Source organism: Nerophis lumbriciformis, linkage group LG01 (genome assembly GCF_033978685.3).
Source record: "Nerophis lumbriciformis linkage group LG01, RoL_Nlum_v2.1, whole genome shotgun sequence".
NCBI classification, from domain to species: Eukaryota; Metazoa; Chordata; class Actinopteri; order Syngnathiformes; family Syngnathidae; genus Nerophis; species Nerophis lumbriciformis.
The window spans coordinates 65,284,206-65,307,761 of NC_084548.2; the positions used below are offsets into that span (position 1 = coordinate 65,284,206).

Sequence of the window (23,556 nt, forward strand, 5' to 3'; positions counted from 1 at the left end):
CAATTTACCGGTCGATCTACGTTCCCATCCTCACCTATGGTCATGAGCTTTGGGTTATGACCGAAAGGACAAGATCACGGGTACAAGCGGCCGAAATGAGCTTCCTCCGCCGGGTGGCGGGGCTCTCCCTTACAGATAGGGTGAGAAGCTCTGTCATCCGGGGGGAGCTCAAAGTGAAGCCGCTGCTCCTCCACATCGAGAGGAGCCAGATGAGGTGGTTCAGGCATCTGGTCAGGATGCCTCCCGAACGCCTCTCTCGGGAGGTGTTTCGGGCACGTCCGACCGATAGGAGGCCACGGGGAAGACCCAGGACACGTTGGGAAGACTATGTTTCCCGGCTGGCCTGGGAACGCTTCGGCATCCCCCGGGAGAAGCTGGACGAAATGGCTGGGGAGAGGGAAGTCTGGGCTTCCCTGCTTAGGCTGCTTCCACCGCGACCCGACCTCGGATAAGCGGAAGAAGATGGATGGATGGATGGATATATATATATGTATATGTATGTATATGTATATATATATATATATATATATATATATATATATATATATATATATATATATATATATATATATAAAATTCATTTTTTAAATTTATTAAATTTTTTTTACTTGGGACTTCCCGCAGGCAAGATTTTGCACGTTGGCGAGCCGTTGTTTGGGGTTCCCTGATGTAGATGATCTATATCTACTGTAGAAACTTACTTTAGAAAAAGAGGAGAAAAAGAAGGAAAGTGTTGGATACTTCTCTTGTTGCCTTATTTGTATTGACTTTATTACATGTTTGGGTAGAATTTCATGAAAAACAGTTTTCTTTTAAGTATTATAGAAATTGATCAGAGCTGTTTATTTTATGGAGGAATGTAGTTAATCATAAAACTGGCATCCAATGTTATTAAAAGAGTATTGATTTTGAATCGAGAATTGTTTTGAATCAAGAATTGATTCTGAATTGAATCGTTACCCCCAAGAAATGAATCGAATCGTTTGGTGCCCCAAAGATTCACAGCCCTAATGAATAATACTTTTGCACACATCCGATTGGACCATGCATAGACAAACAACAACAAAAAACACAATTTCAACACCCACATACTGTACGTGGCGGTGGTCTCTGCAGTGCTCCAAGCCATCGTCAGCTGGGGTGGGACGTAGCAAGGACAGAGACTAGAACGGACCTAAAGCAATCAAGGTAGCCTACTGGGTCCTAGACTGCCCACTAGCTCTCTGCCAGTACAGCCCAGTTTCAGTGTGGGCAGATGTACTCCCTTGGATTCTACCAAGACCAAGATGGCGCTAGTATGTGCTTTGGCCTGCCGTCTCTCGCTGTCAGCTCTGTTTGTTTTTGTGCTGTTCGCGTCTGTTGTCGTCTCTGTCAACTCACTGCGTGTGTATGATCGCCAAACACTGTTGGATCTTTGTCCCTCTCTCACGGATATGGTCAATTTCGACGTTGGTTTTTCGAAATCTCATGCGCCGTACTCACCCAGCCGGATTCCTGCCTTCCTTTCCCGCCCCCTGGCTCCTCTCCCCCGGCGAAGGCGTCACCGGCGCCGCGGTAAACGTGGCGGCCAGCTGGTGAGAGTTAGGGCAAGACCCGGCTTTCCGTGGCTTCCCGAAGGAGGTATGGTCCGGTACCCGGTCTCTTCCTGCACCCGCGTTCGCTGGATCCCGCCGGCTCCTGGCTTGTTCCTGTCGTCGGTTTGCAGGGGGAAGCTCGCCCCCATCGCTCCTGCTGTCCCTGCCCCCGGAGGCGCGGGGTGAATTCCCGCCACCTGCGGGCTCTGTGTCGGGCACCACCCAGATCAGCAGCGGCCTTGGACGCGCCGGCCCCCGTCAAGTTTGGTCTTGTTAACGCAAGATCTTTGACAAACAAAACATTTATCCTGAAGGATTTATTCATTTCCCGCGAACTGGACTTCCTCTGTGTGACGGAGACATGGCTGAGAACTGGTGAGTTCGCCCCTCTTAATGAACTTTCATCACTGGAGTGCTTGTATTTTAATTCCGAAAAGGAGGAGGATTAGCAGTCGTTTTTAAAAATGACTTTAAATGCCGTCAGATCCGCCTGCAATCCTCCTTTTCAAGCTTCGAACTACGCATGTTTGAACTGGGTCTTTCTGATGTCGTCCTGTGTGCCGTCGTCTATCGACCACCCAAGTACCATAAAGACTTTATAAATGACTTTTCTGAATTTCTGGCCGAAATCCTGCCCAAATATGATCGTGTCCTTATTGTTGGTGATTTTAATATTCACACCTGCTGCCCAGACGAACCGCTCTCCAGGAGCTTCCTGAATGTCATTGACTCATTTAACTTTGTACAGTCTGTGTCTGGTTCCACACATGAACGCGGGCATACACTAGACCTTGTACTGTCTTACGGTTTTAATGTTGACTATGTCGTTGTTGGTGATGCTGTGTTTTCTGATCACAGTCCTGTTATGTTCAATTTAAGTTTGGACCCTGATGTAAAACCACTTGCTGTGCGTCATGGGCGTGTTATTAGGTCTGACACTGCAGCTGCCTTCTCTCCTTTGTTCACTGTGTCCATGCAGAGTATACCACACTCTGCAGACACCGAACAATTGATGTGCTCTTTTCTTTCCACATGTTCTGAGATTCTGGACAGTATAGCGCCCCTCAGAGCTATTCATCCAAAGCCAAAACAGGAGCCTTGGCTCAATGAAACCACACACAACAGCTCGGCGTGAGTGGCGAAGGGCGGAGCGCAAGTGGAAAGGGGATCACTTGGAGGTCTCTTATCAAATTTTAAAAGAAAGCTGTCGGAATTATCAAAGTGTGGTTAAAGCTGAGAAAACAAAATATCTGTCAGACTTCATTTCAAATAGTATCAGCAAGCCACGTGTTCTTTTTAAAACTATTAGTTATGTTCTTAATCCGAATCCAGCCACTTCAATTGAGATGACAAGTGAAACTTGTGAAAAATTTCTCTCCTTTTTTAACGACAAGGTTGCTTCTATTCGGGCAAATCTTTCTCGTTCTCCATTGAGTTTTAATGTGGCCACTCAGTGCTCGGCTGTGTTTTGTCAATTTGAGCCTGTGTCCATGCCTGAGCTTATAGGAATAGTTGACAAACTAAAACCCTCGTCCTGTCTCACAGACCGAGCCCCCCCTCGCTTTTTTAAAGAAGTCTGGTATTTTATTGACTTGTCTGTTAGGGACATCATCAACAGCAGCTTGATTTCTGGCAGTGTCCCCTCTTTTTGTAAAAGAGCTGTTGTTGAGCCTTTGATTAAAAAAAAAAGGTCTTGATCCTACAAGTTTGTCGAATTATCGGCCCATTTCCAAATTATCTTTTGTGTCAAAAATTTTGGAGAAATGTGTTTGGGCGCAATTGCAGCCTTTTTTAGATGAAAATAGCACTTTAAGATCCATTTCAGTCTGGATACAAGGCTTTGCATAGTACTGAATCTGCACTTTTAAAGGTTTTTAATGACTTGCTTTTAATGTCTGATTCTGGCAGTTCTGCCATTTTAGTGCTTTTAGCTTACAGCTGCCTTTGACACAGTCGACCACACAATTCTTTTAGACCGCATGAGAGACTGTGTGGGTGTCAGGGGGACTGCATTAGAGTGGTTCAGATCCTACCTGTCAGAGAGGTCCTTCTCTGTCAGGCTGGGGGACGCCACCTCTTCTTCTGCTCCGCTTTACTGTGGTGTCCCCCAGGGATCTATTCTAGGCCCCATCCTGTTTGCACTGTACCTTCTCCCTCTTGGAGAGATTTTTAAGAGGCATGGCGTGTCTTACCACTTTTATGCAGATGACTACCAAATTTATATGCCAATTTCAAAAGGCCACGGCCCCCTGACTCCCCTTCTCAACTGTCTATGCGACATCAAGGCTTGGTTAGCCCAGAATTTTTTAATAATGAATGAGGGAAAAACGGAAATTTCAGTTTTTGGTCCGGCCCTCACTGACTTGGGACCATTGCAAAATTATGTGCATCCCAAAGTCACCAGCCTTGGCGTCACTATGGACAGCGATTTTAAACTTGACAAACAAGTCACTGGCGTTTTAAAAACGTGTTTTTATCATCTTCGTCTTTTAGAAAAGGTAAAACCGTTTTTATCTTTTAACCTTTTTGAACAAGTCGTGCATGCTTTTATTTCAAGTCGCCTGGACTACTGCAATGCACTTTATGCTGGCATTAGCCAAAAAGCTCTCTTCCGGTTGCAGTTAGTCCAGAACGCGGCAGCACGACTTTTAACAGGGGCCAGGAAACGCGAGCATATAACCCCAATTCTTCAGAGTTTGCACTGGCTCCCTGTTCATTTTAGAATTGATTTTAAAACCTTGCTGTTTGTTTTTAAGCTTTACATGGACTGGCACCTCAGTATATCTCGGACCTCATCCAAATTTACACTCCTGCGCGCGCTCTGAGATCCAAGAGCCAGCTCCAGCTCGTGGTGCCCAAGACCAGACTTAAATCCAGGGGAGACAGGGCCTTCTCTGTGGTCGGCCCTAAGCTCTGGAACACTCTGCCCCTCCATATTCGAACTGCTCCCAAAGTGGAGTGTTTTAAGTCTCGTCTTAAGACCCACCTTTATTCTTTGGCTTTTAACACTACGTGAGTTGTGTGGTCCTCTGTCCTCCTCTGTGTTTTTTTTTATAAATTTTGATTTCTATTTACTGTTTTAATTGGTTGTACCCTTTAAAATCATTTTTAATCATATTTATTTTTATAGTGGTTTTATATTTATTTATTTTTTGTTTTTATTCCATCATTGGTGGAGATAAGGATAATATTTGAATATTGTTTTTAATATTGTTTTAATATTGTTTTTAATATTGTTTTTAATATTGATGTGCAGCACTTTGGAAACGTTTTTGTTGTTTAAATGTGCTATATAAATAAAGTGGATTGGATTGGATTGGTAAACATGGAATTGATAGAAAGAAGGAAAGGGTGGAAGGAAGCTGATAAAGTGTCCATGGTCGAAAGGTACGTGAAAATGAGATACTAACGTTTCCTAAATATTTATACAGAGGGATTAAAGACTCGGTATCAGACAATGTTAGAACAGGAGTATCTATTCCAGATGTTGGTGTGTCAACCTGTAAAAGCATGACGAATAACCTGTCAGCTTTCACAGATGAAATGGTCGCTAATCATACTGCAATGGATAGAAGAAATACAACCGATGAGAGCAGTCATTTTTTCAGACTCGGCTGCAGCTATGGAAAGTCTAATTGTAAAAGAGACTTGTAGGGATGATTTGTTGCTAGAAGTTCATTTGTTACGTTTTAAGAGTCAGATGACTGACTGGTCTTGTGGTAGACTTCTGTTGGATCCTGGTGCACATTGGAATATGGGGCAACAAAAGAGCAGATAACATAGCCAAGAGAGCACTCAAAATGGCAGAAAATGAGTTAATTCAAATCCCAGTTGAAAAAGGGGGAAAAATCATGAATTAATACAGGAATAGAGGAGTCCTGGCAGAAACTGAGGAAGGAAAGGTAGACACTTACATAACAACCAATTAAAGGGGAGTAATATAAAGGGATGGTTAGGAGAGAGAAGGTGGTGTATACACAACTTAGGCCCCAAATGTCGTCATTTTACGGGCAAGTGTGTCGTTTAGTGTCGTTATCCTTTTAAGGGCACAAAGGCCAAATGTCAGGACACATTTTTGTGCGTACGCAAGCTTGTTACATGAGGGCCCTGGTCATTATACAGGCCTCCAGCCTCATCTAAAGAAGTAAGAAGTGCCTGGTTATGTTTTGTGTTTTGTGGAAATACGCATGTACATCTAAGAAGGCAGCCCCCAAAACGACTTGTTTTCAAGAGACACTCAGAAAGGGTCTTGAAGTTGGTCTGTTAAGCAAAATTGATCCAAAATTTGACAAAAAAGCACCATCATTAAAGGCTATGTAGAACACAAGTAAGTTATGTAGAACACCCAGTCAGGCAAACAGCACCGTGTGCTCGCGCCCAGGACACAGTTTAAGATCATGGGGGACAGAGCTTTTGAAGCTGCCGCTCTTCGTTTGTGGAACACCCTTCCTGACCACCTCAGGGCCCCACAGACAGTGCAAGCTTTTGAAAAAGGGCTAAAAACCAACCTTTTTTTAAGAAAAAGGATATTGCTCATTTTAATATTGTCATTTACTGTCTTGTTTTAATGCTTTTATGATGTTTTTACTCTGTAGCAGTTTGGGATTTGTTATTCCAAATGTAAAGTGTAATACAAATAAAATATATTATTATTATTATTAAGGAAGTGTGGTAATTGTAGATTAAAATCATAGTATGACCTCTTAAAGACACAAGTGTGTGTGTACACATGGGTTGATGGTGATACTCAGTGGCCTAGTGGTTAGAGTGTCCGCCCTGAGATTGGTAGGTTGGGAGTTCAAACCCCGGCCGAGTCATACCAAAGACTTTAAAAATGTGACACATTACCTCCCTGCTTGGCACTCAGCATCAAGGGTTGGAATTGGGGGTTAAATCACCAAAAATGATTCCCGGGCGCGGCACCGCTGCTGCCCACTGCTGCCCACTGCTCCCCTCACCTCCCAGGGGGTGAACAAGGGGATGGGTCAAATGCAGAGGACACATTTCACCACACCTAGTGTGTGTGTGACAATCATTGGTACTTTAATGAGGTCTTACTCCATTTTATACACTTTGTGTTACTCTTTCAGGTCTTCACATTTACCAAAGGATGAAAGGCTGTGAATGGAATGATGAAACTGATGAAATCAAGAGTTGGAGACAGTCCAGTTATGATGGAGAAGATTTTTTAGCGTTAGACACCAAGACATGGACATGGACTGCAGCAAAACCACAAGCCGTCCCAATCAAACAAAAGTTGGACCGTGATCGAGCTTATATGGATTACTTAAAGTTTTACCACACTGGGATCTGTGTTCATTACTTGAAAAAGTATGTGAACTTTAGTAGAGATGTCCTAATGAGAACAGGTAAACCACATGATGTATGCTGATAGCCCACCCCTTGTAGGAACATAAGTAACATTACAACTTACACTCTTTCCCATGCAGTGCTTCCAGAAGTGTTTCTCCTCCAGAAGACGCCGTCCTCTCCGGTCAGCTGCTTCGCGACAGGTTTCTACCCCAGCAGTGCGGCCTTGTTTTGGAGGAAAGACGGCAAGGATCTCCACGAGAACGTGGTGCACGGAGAAATGCTGCCCAACCCTGATGGAACCTTCCAGATGACCGTGGATCTGAAAGTGGAGGTGACGGCCAAAGTGGAGGGCAAGTACGAATGTGTGTTTCAGCTGTCTGGTGTCAAAGAGGACCTGGTCACCAAGCTGGAGAGAAGAAGCATCATGAGCAACGCAAGCAATGAAGGTGAGAAGGACACTTTAAGTGGAAATATTACGTCCGCAAATCAAAGACATTGGAGATATTTTATCAGAACTTCCACCATTATTGATCCATGTCACAAGAACAATGCTGGACATCGATAGGGTGCATGCAGAGTACACATTAGGGTTTCCTCTTCTTGCTTTTTTGCTCTCAACAGACGACGTGAGGGTTGCCGTCGGTGCCACGGTGGCGGTCTTCATTGCAGTGATCCTCGCCATAATTGTCGTAGTCGCCATACGTCACAAGAACAAAAAAGGTGAGGGACACACTTCTTTTTCTGTGAGTTGGTGCTTTCCTGCAGTCTGGAAATGTGCCAACAAACACTCCAAGATTCTCAGAGAGAGAGCACACACTCTCACATAGAAAGGTGATGTGAAGACAAAAGTCCAAGTCATCTTGTCTGTCTTTCATTTCAGCCAACTATGATCCAGCTGGTAAGTCAATCATATTCTCTTTTCTTTGAGCCGCCATAAACAAAGCAGGGGTGAAGGATCACTCGTATAAAAGTCTGATGTGGACGTTTGCTACAAGTTTAGCCTGAAAATCTTCACTTTGTCTAACTGGATAGTAGGGTTGGACATCTCTTTGTGATGGACAATTCTATATGCATCGAGATACATGGGTCACCATGCCATTCAAAAACGTTATATTTTAAAAACGGAACGATTCGATACAGTTTATGAATGATTCCATCCTATGGTTAACATTTGTTGATGGACACTTTCTTTTTACACCACAAAAGAACAAAAGAATACGCTCCTCCTCATGTTGGATGAATAGTTAGGACCTTGGCACCAAGCGCTACGACGAGATCTGTCCAAGCTACGTCTGATGAACTGATGAAAACTACTCTGAGACAGACTGAACAATCAACTGATCAGTTGAATGTCATGAGAATACAAATAACCTGATGAATGAAAACACTGTCGGCACATTCATCTTCAAACATTCTATAAAAGTGACATGCTTACAGTCTTTACAAATGTGTGAAACACAACAACTAAAATGCTTTAAGGCAAAGGTAAAGTAAAACGACAACAGAATCACATGTCAAAAATATCTATTATTAGACATAGACCAAAATAACTTGCTAAATAAACATATTTTTCTTTTAAATGCCATCCATCCACTTTCCGCTTATCAGAAGTCGGGTTGCGGAGGCTGCAGCCTAAGCAGAGAATTCCAGACTTCCCTCTCCCCAACTACTTTGTCCAGCTCTTCCCAGAGGATTCTGAGGTGTTGCCAGGCCATTTCGGAGACGCTTCGTTTCCATTGCAGTTTTTCGCAAAATAAAAGCGATATTCCTAAAATTTCGACACAGTACATTTGCGACTTGTAGGTGTTTCCATTAAAAAGTGTTTAGCATCATGAGCAGTAATTCTTGTAAAATCTCATCCCGTGAGACTCCACTTTGAGTAAGATTGCAGCCACAGCTGTTGTCGTGATGTCAATAGATGACAAAGGCAGCGGGTGATTGCTCAAAGGCAACATTCTTACAGCCCCCCTTGACATTATTCGAGCTTGTGGGTCTCTTCAAGCCTGCGGGATGTCCTCTATTCCGGAGAAAGGAACCCGCGAGACGGCCAGTGTTGTGGTGCTGCCTTGCTCTACCCAGCCGACCGATCGGAAGTTAGACCGACACGGCCCCTCTGCCCTGGTTGTCCTGCATTTACCCCCTGCCATTTCAGTGTTTAAGTGACCTCTAAATGCGAAAAAAGGGTTTCCATCATGTTTTTGTGAAACATTCAATATCGAAACCACCTCATGACAGCATAAACATTTTGAGCGATATTTGACAGGTTTTCCGAAATGTAGGTGTTATCATTACCAGTTTCTAATTGCGATATTTAGGTTTTGCGCATTTCTAGGAGTAATGGAAACGTTGCTATTGTCTCTCCACTGTGTCCTGGGGTCTTTCGTGTGGTCTCCTCTGGTCGGACGCGCCCTAAACACCTCCGCAGGGAGGCGTTCGAGGGACATTCTTAACAGATGCACAAACTACCTCATCTGGCTCCTCTCCATGTGGAGGAGCAGCGTCTGTACTCTGAGCTCCTCCCAAATGACGGAGCTTCTCATCCTATCTCTAAGGGAGAGTCCGTCACCCAACAAAAGAAACTAATTTCGGCCGCTTGTAACCGTGATCTTGTCCTTTCGGTCATAACCCAAAGCTCATGACCAAAGGTGAGGTTAGGGACGTAGAGTGACTGGTAAATTAAGAGCTTTGCCTTCCAGCTCAGCTCCTTTTTCACCACGACGGACTGATGCAGGGTCCGCATCACTACACCGATCTGCCTGTCTATCTCACGATCCACTCTTTCCTCATTTGTGAACAAAACCCAGAGGTCCTTGAACTTCTCCACTTGGGGCAGCATATCCTCCCCAACCGAAGAGGACACTCCACCTTTATCCGGGCGAGAGCCATGGACTCGAACTTGGAGGTGCTGGTTTACATCCCAATCGCTTCACACTCAGCTGCGAACCGATCCAGTGAGAGCCAAAGATCCTGGCCAGATGAAGCCAGCAGGACTACATCATCCGCAAAAAGCAGAAACCTAATCCTGCAGCCAGCAAACCGGATCCCATCAACGCCCTGACTGCGCCCAAAAAGTCTGTCCATGAAAGTTGTAAACAGAATTGGTGATAAAGGGCAGTCTTGGCGGATTCCAACCCTCCCTGGAAACGCGTCCAACTTACTGCAGGCAATGCGGACCAAGCTATGACACTGATCATACAGGTATCGGACCGCATAAACCATACTCTCGGAGCACTCTCATCAGGACTTCCCAAGGGACATGGTCGTATGCCTTCTCCAAGTCCACAAAACACATGGAGACTGGTTGGGCAAACTCCCATGCATCCCTAAGGAGTTAGTCCACAGTTCCGCGAACAGGACGAAAACCACAATGCTCCTTCTTAATACGAAGTTCGACTAGCCAGCGTAGCTTCCTCTCCAGTACACCTCTTACTGGGAAGGCTGAGGCGTGTGATCCCACGATAGTTGAAACACACCCTCTGGTTCCTCTTTTTAAATAGAGGAACCACCACCCCAGTCTGCCAATAAGAGGCACGGCCCCCAATGTCCACGCACAGCTGCAGAGTCTTGTCAACCACGAGAGCCCCACAGCATCCAGAGCCTTAAGGAAATGATCAAATAAAATGTATCATTAACAAAGAACAGAAGTCTTTGCTATCAGTCCAATCAATATCAATTAAATATCAAGTGTACTTCCGAGCTGGTCTGCATATCTTAAAATTGTGTCAAAGGTTTTCAGATGTAATTTCAACCTGTTGACATGATGGATGAGAACATGCTGATTGTAGAAGCCCAAAATCAAAGAATCATATTACAGTCATATCCTAGCCAGCTGTTTAGGGACCTCACGAGGTCGGGGGAAGCAGGAGAGGGCTTACTTAGCAGGAGTTGAATGAGGAGTGTGTGTTCAAAGCTTGACAGGGATGTTGTTACTGCTGTGTTGTTGGCTACAAATACAAAAATAAAGTAGTTGTTTTACAAGGCAAGTTATCTTGGAGAAATTCGGGGTAATATTTTGGTCTGCCACTGCTACTGGTAACCTGTAATCCAGTACAACCTGTCTCAGGGTCGAGCTGCCGGAGACTCAACTGGCACTCCCATCAGTGCCCAACCGGGGCTAGTTAGCAGAGTGGCTCGACACCCTGTTGGAAGCAAAAACAAGATCCCACAAAGGACATTGACTAAGGTGAGCCATTGGTGGCTATCTAGCGGAGTAGGAAGAGCTCAACATCCTTGGCCGGAGGTCTTCCTAGAAAACAGATACTCCGAACAACAACGCTGCACCTGCCGGGGCCGTCTTACATGTGGTAGTTTCTGCACCTGTTGGGCATTAAGTGTCGGTAGGCGAGACGGTGGAGGAGGGTCTGCACATCTCGTCCTCACTTTAAAAACTCATGTGCTGGTCAGGCATACAGAGTGCCAAATGTGTCTCACCTGAAGACCCACCTCGCCAAATGACTTGTCTGCCTACTCATCTGTCGCATCGACAAGAGATTCTGTTTGGTGGGCAGCACTGGCTTTCACATTGTTTTAAAAATAAACTGTCAACTGCTTGATGACTATCGTGCAACACCCGGCCCATTAATCGATGAATCTAAAGATTCACAGCTGATTCTAATCGAATGAGGTGACTGCTACCGACCGAGCCGAATCGCTCACTTGTCAAACTGGATATCCGGTCACATCGAATAGGTGATGCAGGAATAAAGACCGAGCAGAATCCTACAAAAAAAGGGCACACTAAAAGGCAAAGTTACCCAAAGCCCCACAGCAGGGTCTCCCGACAAGACCAGAGCCATCTGCTGCCGCCGTGAGCCGAGTCCTCATCACATCCCACAACAAACAACAAACTTTACACAGAAATTGCAAAATGCACCCCTAATTCTGCGACCAATCAGTATTGTGGAGTAATGATACTAAACGGTCAACAAAGTCTAAGGAAAGCACACCCGACATGTTGACCCAGGCACTTTTTTATGCTATAGTATAAAAGTTATTTATAGTAAATGTGTGCCTGTGTCAGAAGTGGTGCACATGTGTGAAGTGTTTGTGTTAAGCTGTTTTAAAATGCATGATGCATAACAAACATGTGCAAAAAACAAATAAATGATCTAGTCCCATGTTGACAGTCTTCAAATCTTGACAATTATCTGTCTCAGGCAGTGATTCTCAAGCTGTCGTACGGCTCCATCTTCTACGCTACTGTACTTTAATGCTGGTCATTATGGTGGTAGCCAAGTGTTTTCTGAGGTGGTACTTAGTGAAAATAAGTTTGAGAACCACTGGTGTAAGGTACACTTACTAAAGCTAATAAACTATCTGTGATTAACCTTGATTAATTATGAGTTAACTATGGACAAAATGTGAAAAATCATAATTTATTTTAAATACAAACGTTAATCGTTTGATAGCCCTAATTAAAATGTACGGTAGTAAATGGATGGATGGATGATAAGATACCCTGTACCGAGTCACGTGACCTGCTGACATGCAGGCAATGTAAACGTGTCACATATCTAACTTTTGACAGGAAGTAGAAGTGCACCACTCTGCTTCTTGATGTTTCTCAACCAATGGAGTCACACATCAAATATCTGATACGAGTGAAGATGCCCCCTCTAGATGTACAGTGGGAACATGAGTATTTGATCCCCTACGTTAGCATTCTGACTACCATAAAAGTTCTGGACTCTTCAAACCTTTGGAAGGAAGTAAAGGTACAAAATGTGAGGCGTTGATGTCACGGTGTGTTTGTGTTTGTCTGACAGCTGGTGACGAGGGTAACTAGCGCTCAGAGAACTCAACGGATGAAAGCAGTCGGAACACAGTAAGTTAGCTCACACTTTGCAGATGTATTGTTGTTGTTTTTTTCAATTTAAGTTTTTTGTTGCAGTAGATTTAAAATATGTTTTGTCCTGAGGAGATTCCACCCTCATTTCTTTAGCGGAGATTCACACCTAGCAAAACATGGCTAATGCTAACACTAACGAGAGTGAGACGTTGTTCCAAAGAAAAGAAAAGTGTTGTCAGTAGTTGAGATTTGCAGCAACAGACCTGGAACAACTGACTGCACGCTGCAACGTTTGTTCAAAAAATGCGGCAGCACAACAAACTTTTTCCTTTCTTTAAAAGTAGGTGGGAAAAAAATCGTAATTGACTTTCTTGTGAAAAAATCTGAGATTTTCTTTCTAGGCCATATCGCCCAGGCCTAGCTCACATGGACCGTTTACGCATCCAAACTCGTCTTTCAGCTAACACTTCCACTTGGATTCTTGTGCTGTCATCCTTTTCCTCCAGGATCTTTTGAGCACTGGGACACAGAGCGACCACTGAGGAGCGTGGTCACACTTGAAGACGAGAAGGAGATGTGCTTTACTCATCATCAAACTGCTCCTCGTGTTATACGGTCTCTTTTTTTTTAATGTTTATGTCTTAGAAAACGAGTTACGATCAAATGTTTTTGCTGCCTTTGGTGGGATCACTTGCACTGTAACACTTGGATACTTGTAATTATGTCTTTTCATTTTCCTACACAGCTCTGTAATTCATTGGCCAAACGCTATGCACCTCCCAAACACTAGGGGGTGATTCTAGCCATTTACCCTTTGTCAACCAAAAAGGAAATGCTACATGCTAATAACAGTAACTGGTAGAAAATGGGTCAAATTGATAACATAACGTTCTACAGCTCTTACATACAGACGGTAACTTAAGAAAGGAACAACTTTATTATCCATTACCAACGGTAAAGCCAGGATACATCATTGTGAGTTGTACTCTCACATAGGATGGCCAGATCATTCTACTTGAAATTTGAGGCATCGGTACACTTTTATCTATAAAGCCATAATTGGGCTAATGACCTCTTACATTTGCAAGATAATAGCACAAAGAAATGTAAACTTGTAGTGCTGTGAATCTTTGGGCACCACACGATTTGATTCAGAATTGATTCTCAATTCAAAACCAATACTTTTTTTAATAACATTAGATGCCGGTTCTATGATTAACTACATTCCTCCATAAAATAAACAGTTGTGAACAATTTATATATTACATTAAAGAAATGTGTTTTTGTTTAATAAAACTCTATCCAAACATTTAATAAAGTCAAATACAAATAAGGTAAGATAAGTATCCCACACTTTTCTAAAGTAAATCTGTACAGTAGATATGATCATCTACATCAACAACATGATTTGTCTGAGTGGCTGGACAGAACAGACTGAAAACAATTATAATCATTTAAATCCATTTTTGATGTTTTTGAATCGATTAACAATTGTTACAAATAAGTATTGCGATTAATCTGAAAATGGAAAACATCACAGGCTTTTTGCGGGTGAGTATTAAAATTCACTGAACAGATTTTGCTATAATTAAGATCTTAAATGGCATTAAAAAGCATTACATTTGATATCCACAGGCATTACCAAACATTTAATTTGGTAAAATAACAAATGCTTTTACCTAATCTCAAGTCGGCGATTAAAGGCGGGCGGTGGTTAACGGTGCCAATTTTTTTTGGGCGTGACCCACAAAGCAACCTCTGCTGTCGCCACCACAACTGGCAGCTGCTGCTACCACTACAGAAAAATACATTCCCAGATTAAACAATTTTGTGAGTCAATTTTAATTCACTACAGAGTAACAGTTAATGTAAGCTGTTCAACTATTCAAGATTAATATTGTCAAATGCTTAGAATTGTGTCTATGTAGACAATAGCACGTTTTTGATTATATATAATAACTACCTGCAATAGGACACGGGCATTAAATGTCTTTAAAGTGGCATTAAAATAGCATTAAATTAGATCTGCTGATACCTGCAGAAACCCTGTATGAAAGCCAGAGAGGAAACCTCATTTATTTGCAATTGTTAGGTCAAAAGCTGCTAAGGACCTATTGTAAATGTTGTAATTATTATTATTGCTGATTCTGACCTATTGTATTGTTCCATTTATTATTATCGCTGCTCCTGACAAATTGGAATTGTTCCGTTTATTATTATTGCTGCTCGTGTTCTATTGGAATTGTTCCGTTTATCATTATGCTCCCAGTTACCTTTAGAGTTCATTTTAAAATTGTAAATGCTTACACCAAGAAGCCCGCCTTATCTTATTGAGCTGCTGCAGCCTTTTTGTCCCAGCAGGACCCTGAGGTCTTCAGACCAGCTCCCCCTGGCTGTCCCAAAAACTAGGCTAAAATCCAGAGGAGATAGAGCCATTCAGTGGCAGGGCCCAGACTGTGGAACAACATTCTATCTATTAGGTCCTCCCAGTAGCTGAGACAATTTAAATCTAGGCTAAAAACATTTTTTTACTCCATGACGTTCAAATCCAGTTAGACAGGATTTCTTGGTTGTTTTTATTTCTTGTTTTATACATTTATTAATTATTGCATTATAGTATTTTAGGTGATACTGCACTTCTTTTAAGGCAATGTTTACTATTCTGATGATATAAATGTGACACTATGTGCCCCTATTTTTGTTGCAAATTGTTTATGTCTGTACATCACTTTGGCCAACTGGGCTTGTTTTTAAATGTGCTATTTAAATAAATAAACTGAACTGAACAAAGTAATATAAAAATGGGACCCATTACCTCCCTGTTTGGCACTCAGCATCAAAGGTTGGAATTGGGGGTTAAATCACCAAAAATCATTCCCGGGCGCAGCACTGCTGCAGCCCACTGCTCCCCTCACCTCCCAGGGGGTGATCAAGGGTGATGGGTCAAATGCAGAGAGTAATTTCGCCACACCTAGTGTGTGTGTGAGACAATCATTGGTACTTTAACTTTAACTTTTAACTTTAGGATGTGGGCGTGGGAAGAAGTCAAACTTTGATGGTCAAATTGATGATTTGCCATGAAACTGAACGTTATTACCGTAACTCGACCTCACAAAGACACACCTTTTTAATCAGGCTTTTTACTGATCATGTTCAATCCTCACGTTTTTAATGATCTTATTGTGTTTTCTATCTTAATTATTAATATTACTACACAGTAAAAAAAAAAACGCATGTGGGATCAAAGAGTTAATTAAGGGGCTCCCACAGAAGCTGTTGCCATAGATGGAAGTGCGTACCTGTCAGTCACAAGGAAGTAGATGTGATTTCTGATTCTTGTTGCTCCCTCAGCAAGAAGGTAGGGCTGACAGCTTTGGGTGGTGATGTTCAGATGCTGCTGGACACTGGTTCCAGCCTACAAGATCACATTGATCAGCAGTATTTAGTGACCAACCTCTGACAATAGAGCAACTCACAACACTGTGCATGAAATGGAGGTGATGAAAAGTACAATGGGTACGAAAAGTATTCAGACCCCTTTAAATGTGTTACTCTTTGTTTCATTGGTGCCACCTATCGCTTTTGCATCATGGCATGGTCTTTTAGGACTTTCTTCGGCAACAGCTGCTTTACTCCGGAGTGTTACACATGGTGAAGTTTAGAATAATAGTAACATCAGATGCTGAGTTTAAGGATGATGTGTTTTAAAGAATATGAACAAAGCAGAGGCATTAAATGTGAATGCTTCCGTTACAACCTTTAAATTAAATGTGAAGATAAATGTTGATGGTCAGGGATTACCAAGTTCTTCATTGCTCAATGTGACTCGGAAGATTCCAAGTCAACTTCAAAGATGCGTTATCCTTTAAACTTTTGTCTAAATTGACTGTAATTTTAGTGTACTAAAATGTTGACTACCTACACTAAAACTAAATCCATTTAGATGACTAAAATATGACTTACACTAAAATGCATTGTCAGACTAGAACTAAAACAAAACTGACACTGATATTAATCTGATATATTAGCACAAATTATAGAACATACTTTTTTTATTTTATATTGTGGAATGTTTAAAAAGGCTTGATCAAGTGAAATTATTCACGGAACAATGTTGGGTATGAAAAACACTAAACTTACAACAAAAAAGTACATACTTTTATTTTTTTTATGGTAGAATGTTAGAAAATTATTGGCCGAGTGAAATTACTTAAGAGAACAATGGTTTGTATCAAAAGCACTAACCAAACGTATGCTTTTGAAGTGGAGTGCTAATTAGTTTAATTGTTTTTGGCGTACATCCAACGGCCACAAAAATTCTTTAAATTAAGCTCATGATGCAGTAAGTTGAATGATGCGAACACGTTTGTTACTGGATACTTTCTATTAAGCTTCTGCCTTGGGGACTTTGTGTGTGTGTACATGCTGTACAACAATAATGACGTGATAATTGTTTATAATGACTGACAAATGTGCAGTTGTAGTCTGCAACATTGTTTAATGCAAGCTGAAATCATCTGATACATGTTTTGTTGCTGATTTTGGACCAATATTGAATATTAATATTGGCTCAGGACACCCCTTATCTTAATTGTAACATCGTTTTATCTTGACGCTAAGACTGACCTTCTTTTAGGAAGCCATCAAGTGTTGGATCACACAGCCTGACATTCTGCTCTCGGCTAAACAAGACATGCAGCAACATGTTCTGTTTATATATAAAAAGAGAAAACATTAATGACCAAGAAAACAGTCAACAAATAGTTACCTATTAATGTGCTTAAAAAGTGGTGTTTTTATAGAAAATAGAAACATTACTTGAAAGTAATACTTTTTTAAACAGCTGGTATAGTATGAAGACATGCTAACTGTGAGCAAAGATGATTCATCAATCACTTCTGGCAACATGAATTACTGCTAATGTGTCTAATGTGGCTCACATTTAATGCTGTTTAATAAAGTAAGTTAAGATAATATCTATCACATGCTGGATAATGTCTACTGTTGCAGTATAATATAAACTAACTTACCAACTGTTAGTCCACTCTATTCATTTGGGGTCTGTGAAAAACAAGATAGTAGATATTCTGGAGTCACAATTCACTTAATAAACATTTATGCAACTTAACTAAGACTGTAAGTAAGTAAACTTACAACTTAACTAAGACTGTAAGTAAGTAAACTTACAACTTAACTAAGACTGTAAGTAAGTAAACTTACAACTTAACTAAGACTGACCAAGTTCTAGTCCACAGCTAAACACCTAGCATACATGCTAATTAGCGATCATTAGCATACTAAACAAACGACCATTTACTTGTTAAAACTATGCCATAAGACAGGTGGCAAAATGATCACTAGTAGCAGAAACAATAAACACACAGTTAGTAGTTATATGGGTGAAATGATCACTAGTAGCAGACACAATAAACACACAGTTAGTTATATGGGTGAAATTAACACTAGTAACAAGCACAATAAACACAGTTAGTTATATAGGTGAAATGATCACAAGTAGCAGAAACAAAAAACACACAGTTAGTTAGTTATATGGGTGAAATGATCACTAGTAGCAAGCACAATAAACACAGTTAGTTATATGGGTGTAATGATCACTAGTAACAAGCACAATAAACAGTTAGTTATATGGGTGAAATGATCACTAGTAGCAGACACAATAAACACACAGTTAGTTATATGGGTGAAATGATCACTAGTAACAAGCACAATAAACACACAGTTAGTTATATGGGTGAAATGATCACTAGTAGCAGAAACAATAAACACACAGTTAGTTAGTTACATGGGTGAAATGATCATTAGTAGTAGACACAAAAAACACACAGTTATATGGGTGAAATTATCACTAGTAGCAAGCACAATAAACACACAGTTAGTTATATGGGTGAAATTATCACTAGTAGCAGACACAATAAACACACAGTTAGTTAGTTGTATGGGTGAAATGATCACTAGTAACAAGCACACTAAACACAGTTAGTTATATGGGTGAAATGATCACTAGTAGCAAGCACAATAAACAGTTAGTTATATGGGTGAAATTATCACTAGTAACAAGCACAATAAACAGTTAGTTATATGGGCAAAATGATCACTAGTATAAGCACAATAAACACACAGTTAGTTAGTTATATGGGTGAAATGATCACTAGTAACAAGCACAATAAACACACAGTTAGTTATATGGGTGAAATGATCACTAGTAACAAGCACAATAAACACAGAGTTAGTTATATTGGTGAAATGATCACTAGTAACAAGCACAATAAACACACAGTTAGTTATATGGGTGAAATGATCACTAGTAGCAAGCACAATAAACACACAGTTAGTTATATGGGTGAAATGATCACTAGTAACAAGCACAATAAACACACAGTTAGTTATATGGGTGAAATGATCACTAGTAACAAGCACAATAAACACACAGTTAGTTATATGGGTGAAATGATCACTAGTAACAAGCACAATAAACACACAGTTAGTTATATGGGTGAAATGATCACTAGTAACAAGCACAATAAACACACAGTTAGTTATATGGGTGAAATGATCACTAGTAACAAGCACAATAAACACAGAGTTAGTTATATGGGTGAAAGTTACCTGAATGAAGACATAAATATTGCTGCTGCACTGCTAGCATAAAACTAGACAATGTCACTCGACAGTACATGTTTGAACACGTTCATAATCAACATCAATCATACTGTAAAACCCTGCTTAGTGAGAAAATAACTAATTAAAGAAGAATACAAGCATTGGAATATCAACCTTACTCACTTGAATTTGGCTCCACATGGTGGAAATGGTGAGGCGGTGCTTGGAGGACGTCTGGTGCTGAACAGTGTCATGACCTCCTCAGTAAGGAGAGTAGCTATTGGCTGTTGTAAAAGTCGCCAGAAGTCGCTAGATGACGTCATTGTCTCATAGTAGCGATAAAAAGGGAGTTAAAAAAAAGAAGCTAAGTTTGATGCGAAATGCAAACGAACATTCTTCTGTTGATTTGTATTTGTTTTGATTTGAATCACTTTTGTTCTGCGTTGTTTAATTGAGTAAAGACGCCAAGAGGATTTGAAAGTCGCCAAATTTAGGATCAAAGTGCCAACTGCTGATTGACACAATGTAGAGTTGATCTCCATACTGCTGGCAGGAATGACTTAACAGCCACTTTTAACTACACTGTTAGAGCTGCTTTACTCTACATAGATTTATAAACGCTAGATTTCAGTGACGTGCAGTGAGGTTTGAGGTTGGGGAGCCACTGACCCCCAATCAGATTTACAAACATACAGTATGATGCTAAGTCACTGACTCACAAGTCAAATTTACAAACATTACAGCATGATGCAATGGCATCGGCTTAAAATCACAAAAACACACAGTAAGATGCTAGAATAAAACATTTCAACACACTTGGCACACAATTAACACAGTTAGACCAGGGGTCCCCAAACTTTTTGACTTGGGTTAAAACAATTAGGCCGGGGTCCGGGCTGTAAATATAAATATAATATATTCCTCAAGCACTAATTGACTGAAAGAGCGCGCACTTGCTGCATGCTCGCTCGACACTGCGGCGCAAGCAATGATGTCACGTTATCGATGGGAAAATGCATTTTTAGACAATATGATAAGCCTGAGCGGCTAGGAGACACCGAGAGTAACACGCGGTGGAAAATGGATTAGAAAGGAAAGATTTAAAAAAATATATATATATTTAAAAAATAATAATGATAATAATAATTTTTTTTAATTTTTTTTAGACCTTAGGACTTCACGCGGGCCGGATTTTGGACTATGGCGGGCCGCATCGGGCCCGCGGGCCGTAGTTTGGGGAACCTTGCACTAGACAGTTTATCTTACCTTTACTTGTAAATGAAGTCCATTCGCCTTTCCTTCTGGACGAAGATCTCTATGTGTCAGGTTCAAACACCAAACTATCTATTAAACGAGACAAGAAGCAAGGAATCAAGCAGGAGACAGAGTTGAATTTTGCTCATGAGGAGAGACGTATTGGGCTGCACACTCAGTTACAGTTTCACCCTACACTCTAAGGTACAGTCCCACGTGCTCCTCTATTTATTCGGGAGGCCCCTAGTTAACATCACTGAGGCTGCTTCTGAAGGGAGTGGTAATGCAAGCAGCCCCAGTAGACACAATACATGATTATTCAGAATGGAAATGTGCTGACACTCGTGATTTCTGTCTCTGTTTTATCTGCGTTGAGGTACTCGATGTCCGTCCTTGGCTGTCAGCAGGCAGGGTCTGGAAACAAACTGCTGATACGAGACAACTCGCAATGGAAGATTACAAGTTGTGTGCCTTTGCACAGATAGAAAAGTACAACTTCAGCACAATTGATAATAACTATAGCAACGGCCTTTAAGCATAAAAGTTGTGTGATAACTTATACATAATTATTCTAACACTATGACTTTGTAGAAGTCCTCCTTTTTCTCTTTTTCTTTGAGTTTTGAAAGTTTCTCCTTCTCAATTGAGATAATTGCCACGAAATGCAAGCTCCTGTTTCCCCAAAAAGCAAGTGGCGTTTATCAGGTTTTTTAATATCTCACGATTTTCCTTTACATTGGCATTGTGGATGCTGATATTTAGTCTCCGTTGTTCATTTAGAGCCAGATCAATACGTGATATTCCAAACGTTTTGAAAGAAATCTGACCTTGAATGTGGGCAGACGAGCTTTCATATTTTTCGAGGCTTCTTGGCAGGTTTTTCAGATCAGTATATGCCATTTGGGTCCAAACACGGTCACTCGTTGAAAATAAAAGGTAGGGAAAGCAATAAATACGTTTTTTGTAGCACAGCCACAAAGCCATTCTTTTCCAGTATACCAATCCTTTTGAAATGAACGTGTTATTTCCTGTCCTCGGACCCCAAAAGTTTGAATCAAATCTGGCAGCTCTGGCGTTGGTCTCCCAGTATTAATGACTTCTTGCTTTGACTGAAAGTCCAGTCTTGAAAAATTCCTTATTTTAGAAACCAAATCCTCCATTTTTAGGGCGAAAAAGCATCACAGTTTGCGGGAGCGTAGCAGTCTGTTGTTTTCTTTTTCTACTTCTTAAAGAAAGTGTCAGACCCACACTCCAGAGCAGAAGGTGGCGGTAATGCACCATTAAGTTGGATGCCAACCACCGTAAAACAGGAAGAGGAAGAAGAAGAAGAACCCTGCTAGTGGGCGAGGCCAGTAGGTGCCAGTCAGGTACAGGTAGGAAGGGAGGCAGGGAAGAGAACCGCCACCTTGTTTCTTCAAATCAAGAACCAAGCCGAACTTTGGGCTCAGGTGAGAACCTGCTGTCACTTTGTGTTTTTACTTTCACTTAGCGCCGTCAAAGTGGCGTCTAGTTAGGTTGTTTCCTCATTCCTGTCGTCCACAGTCTTGTTTTTATTTCACTTGTTAGTGTGACTTATCCACCCTTTTAGGTGTGTACATTCCCATCAAAGACACATTACGCGGCTAACAACACAATCCTAAATGACAAATGGCGTTATTGTCATAGCTAAGCTGGCATGTTGCTAGCTAGTCCATACAGGAAGTGACTTGTTGAGGGAATGCAAAAAAGTAAGACCAAAATGGGCGGATTCAAACCTCAACTTAACATTGATTGACAGGTGGGGTTGCCATGGTAACCAGGGCACTAGTTCAAGGAGGCACGTAAATAAAGTAATGCCTTGCACATATTAGTTATTTAAGTACTTGTTTGTATTTTTAGTTCATTCTTAAAATTATTATTTTACATTGAACAAGAGAGCACAGCATACCAAGTCAGATTCCTTGTGTGTTAAACATTTTTGGCTAAAAAAGCTGATTCTGTTTATGATCATTTCCGGTTCCTCTTCTACATGAAGCATTCCTCAATACTCTCCAAGGAGGGCGTGTCTTTAAGTCACGTGACAGTACTCACATCATATTTTACCTGATGTGAACACATTGAGGAAGTGAATTGTCATTTGCTCAGGTGTACAGTTGTAACAACAACGATCGCCAGGTAAGTTTGTCACTTTCTTTGTCTCGCTAAGTTGCTAGCTAACAAATATTTTCATTCTGCACTTGTGACAGCAGATAATGAACTTGCTTTTGTTATCAATGCTAATTGTGCAAATACACCGCGGACTGCCTGGTAAGTCCATTCTAATATTTCAGAATATTTATTAAATTTAAACCTATTATGACACTGTTTTTATTTTCATGACTATTGTTGACATTGTTTACTTTGACCCAACATGAGTGGTTATGAACAAGTGCATTTTAGTCCCTTTTTTTGGTTTAATTTTCAAAGAGAATGTAAACAAATAATAAACGATGATATGCACTACATATGTATACAAATAATGTATTTTCTGTGATATCAAGCATTTTTTTTGTGTTTACTTTAAAGGAGAACTGCCTTTTGCATATTGGTCACAATCATTATGAGAGACAAGAAGACAAAATATTTTTTTTTGCAGTCTAACATGTAAAAAACGGCTCGTTCTTGTTGGCTAGCGAGGCAGCTAATGGGAAAAATCCATTGCACCTCTAAATCACTTTAAAAATGCATTCAAAAACTGTCAACAATACTTTAATTTATGTTCTGTAACGTGTATAATAACCAAACTGTAGCAACTTTGTTATTGTAAGAGCGAACACTGAAGAACTCTTTTTTTCTAGCGTACTAACACATCGCCATGCTATGGTATAAGCCGTAAAAGCTAACCACGGCAAGAGATAAGCTAGCTTCTACGTCAACACAATACACTTTTGAGTTTGTAATACACAACACTGCCGTTGGACACCAATCTGTACTGAGTGAAAAACATGAACAATCATATTACAGTATTTGTAAAGTATTATTTCATGT

The 23,556-nt window shown here is 41.0% G+C and overlaps 3 protein-coding genes across 11 annotated transcripts in view; 2 read left to right on the top strand and 1 right to left on the bottom strand.

The window, feature by feature from the left end:
* The window catches only part of LOC133571666 (major histocompatibility complex class I-related gene protein-like), a 58,649-nt gene that overhangs the window by 10,833 nt on the left and 24,260 nt on the right, over positions 1 to 23,556 (top strand). The window contains exons 1-3 of one of the 9 annotated variants that reach the window (XM_072914453.1): positions 21,935 to 21,998; positions 22,565 to 22,704; positions 22,776 to 22,836. The exons of 4 other annotated variants lie outside the window; for them this stretch is intronic. In XM_072914453.1, coding sequence (XP_072770554.1) covers positions 22,782 to 22,836 — 55 coding nt within the window. In that variant the 5' untranslated portion in view covers positions 21,935 to 21,998; positions 22,565 to 22,704; positions 22,776 to 22,781. Of the gene's footprint in view, positions 1 to 21,911; positions 21,999 to 22,564; positions 22,837 to 23,556 lie in introns of those variants that run through there. 4 more of the 9 variants (XM_061924242.1, XM_061924241.1, XM_061924243.1 and 1 more) reach the window with 4 other exon arrangements.
* Positions 1,936 to 7,452, top strand: LOC133612420 (HLA class I histocompatibility antigen, C alpha chain-like). The gene is made up of 4 exons (XM_072916288.1): positions 1,936 to 1,949; positions 2,505 to 2,626; positions 6,665 to 6,943; positions 7,025 to 7,452. The coding sequence occupies exons 1-4, from the start codon at positions 1,936 to 1,938 to the stop codon at positions 7,450 to 7,452; spliced, it is 843 nt and encodes a 280-aa protein (XP_072772389.1).
* Positions 20,567 to 23,556, bottom strand: part of LOC140679322 (THAP domain-containing protein 6-like) — a 43,071-nt gene continuing 40,081 nt past the window's right edge. Inside the window, exon 6 of the mRNA XM_072914465.1 lies at positions 20,567 to 20,640. Within this exon, the coding sequence (XP_072770566.1) occupies positions 20,612 to 20,640 (29 nt within the window). The 3' untranslated portion in view covers positions 20,567 to 20,611. The remainder of the gene's footprint in view (positions 20,641 to 23,556) is intronic.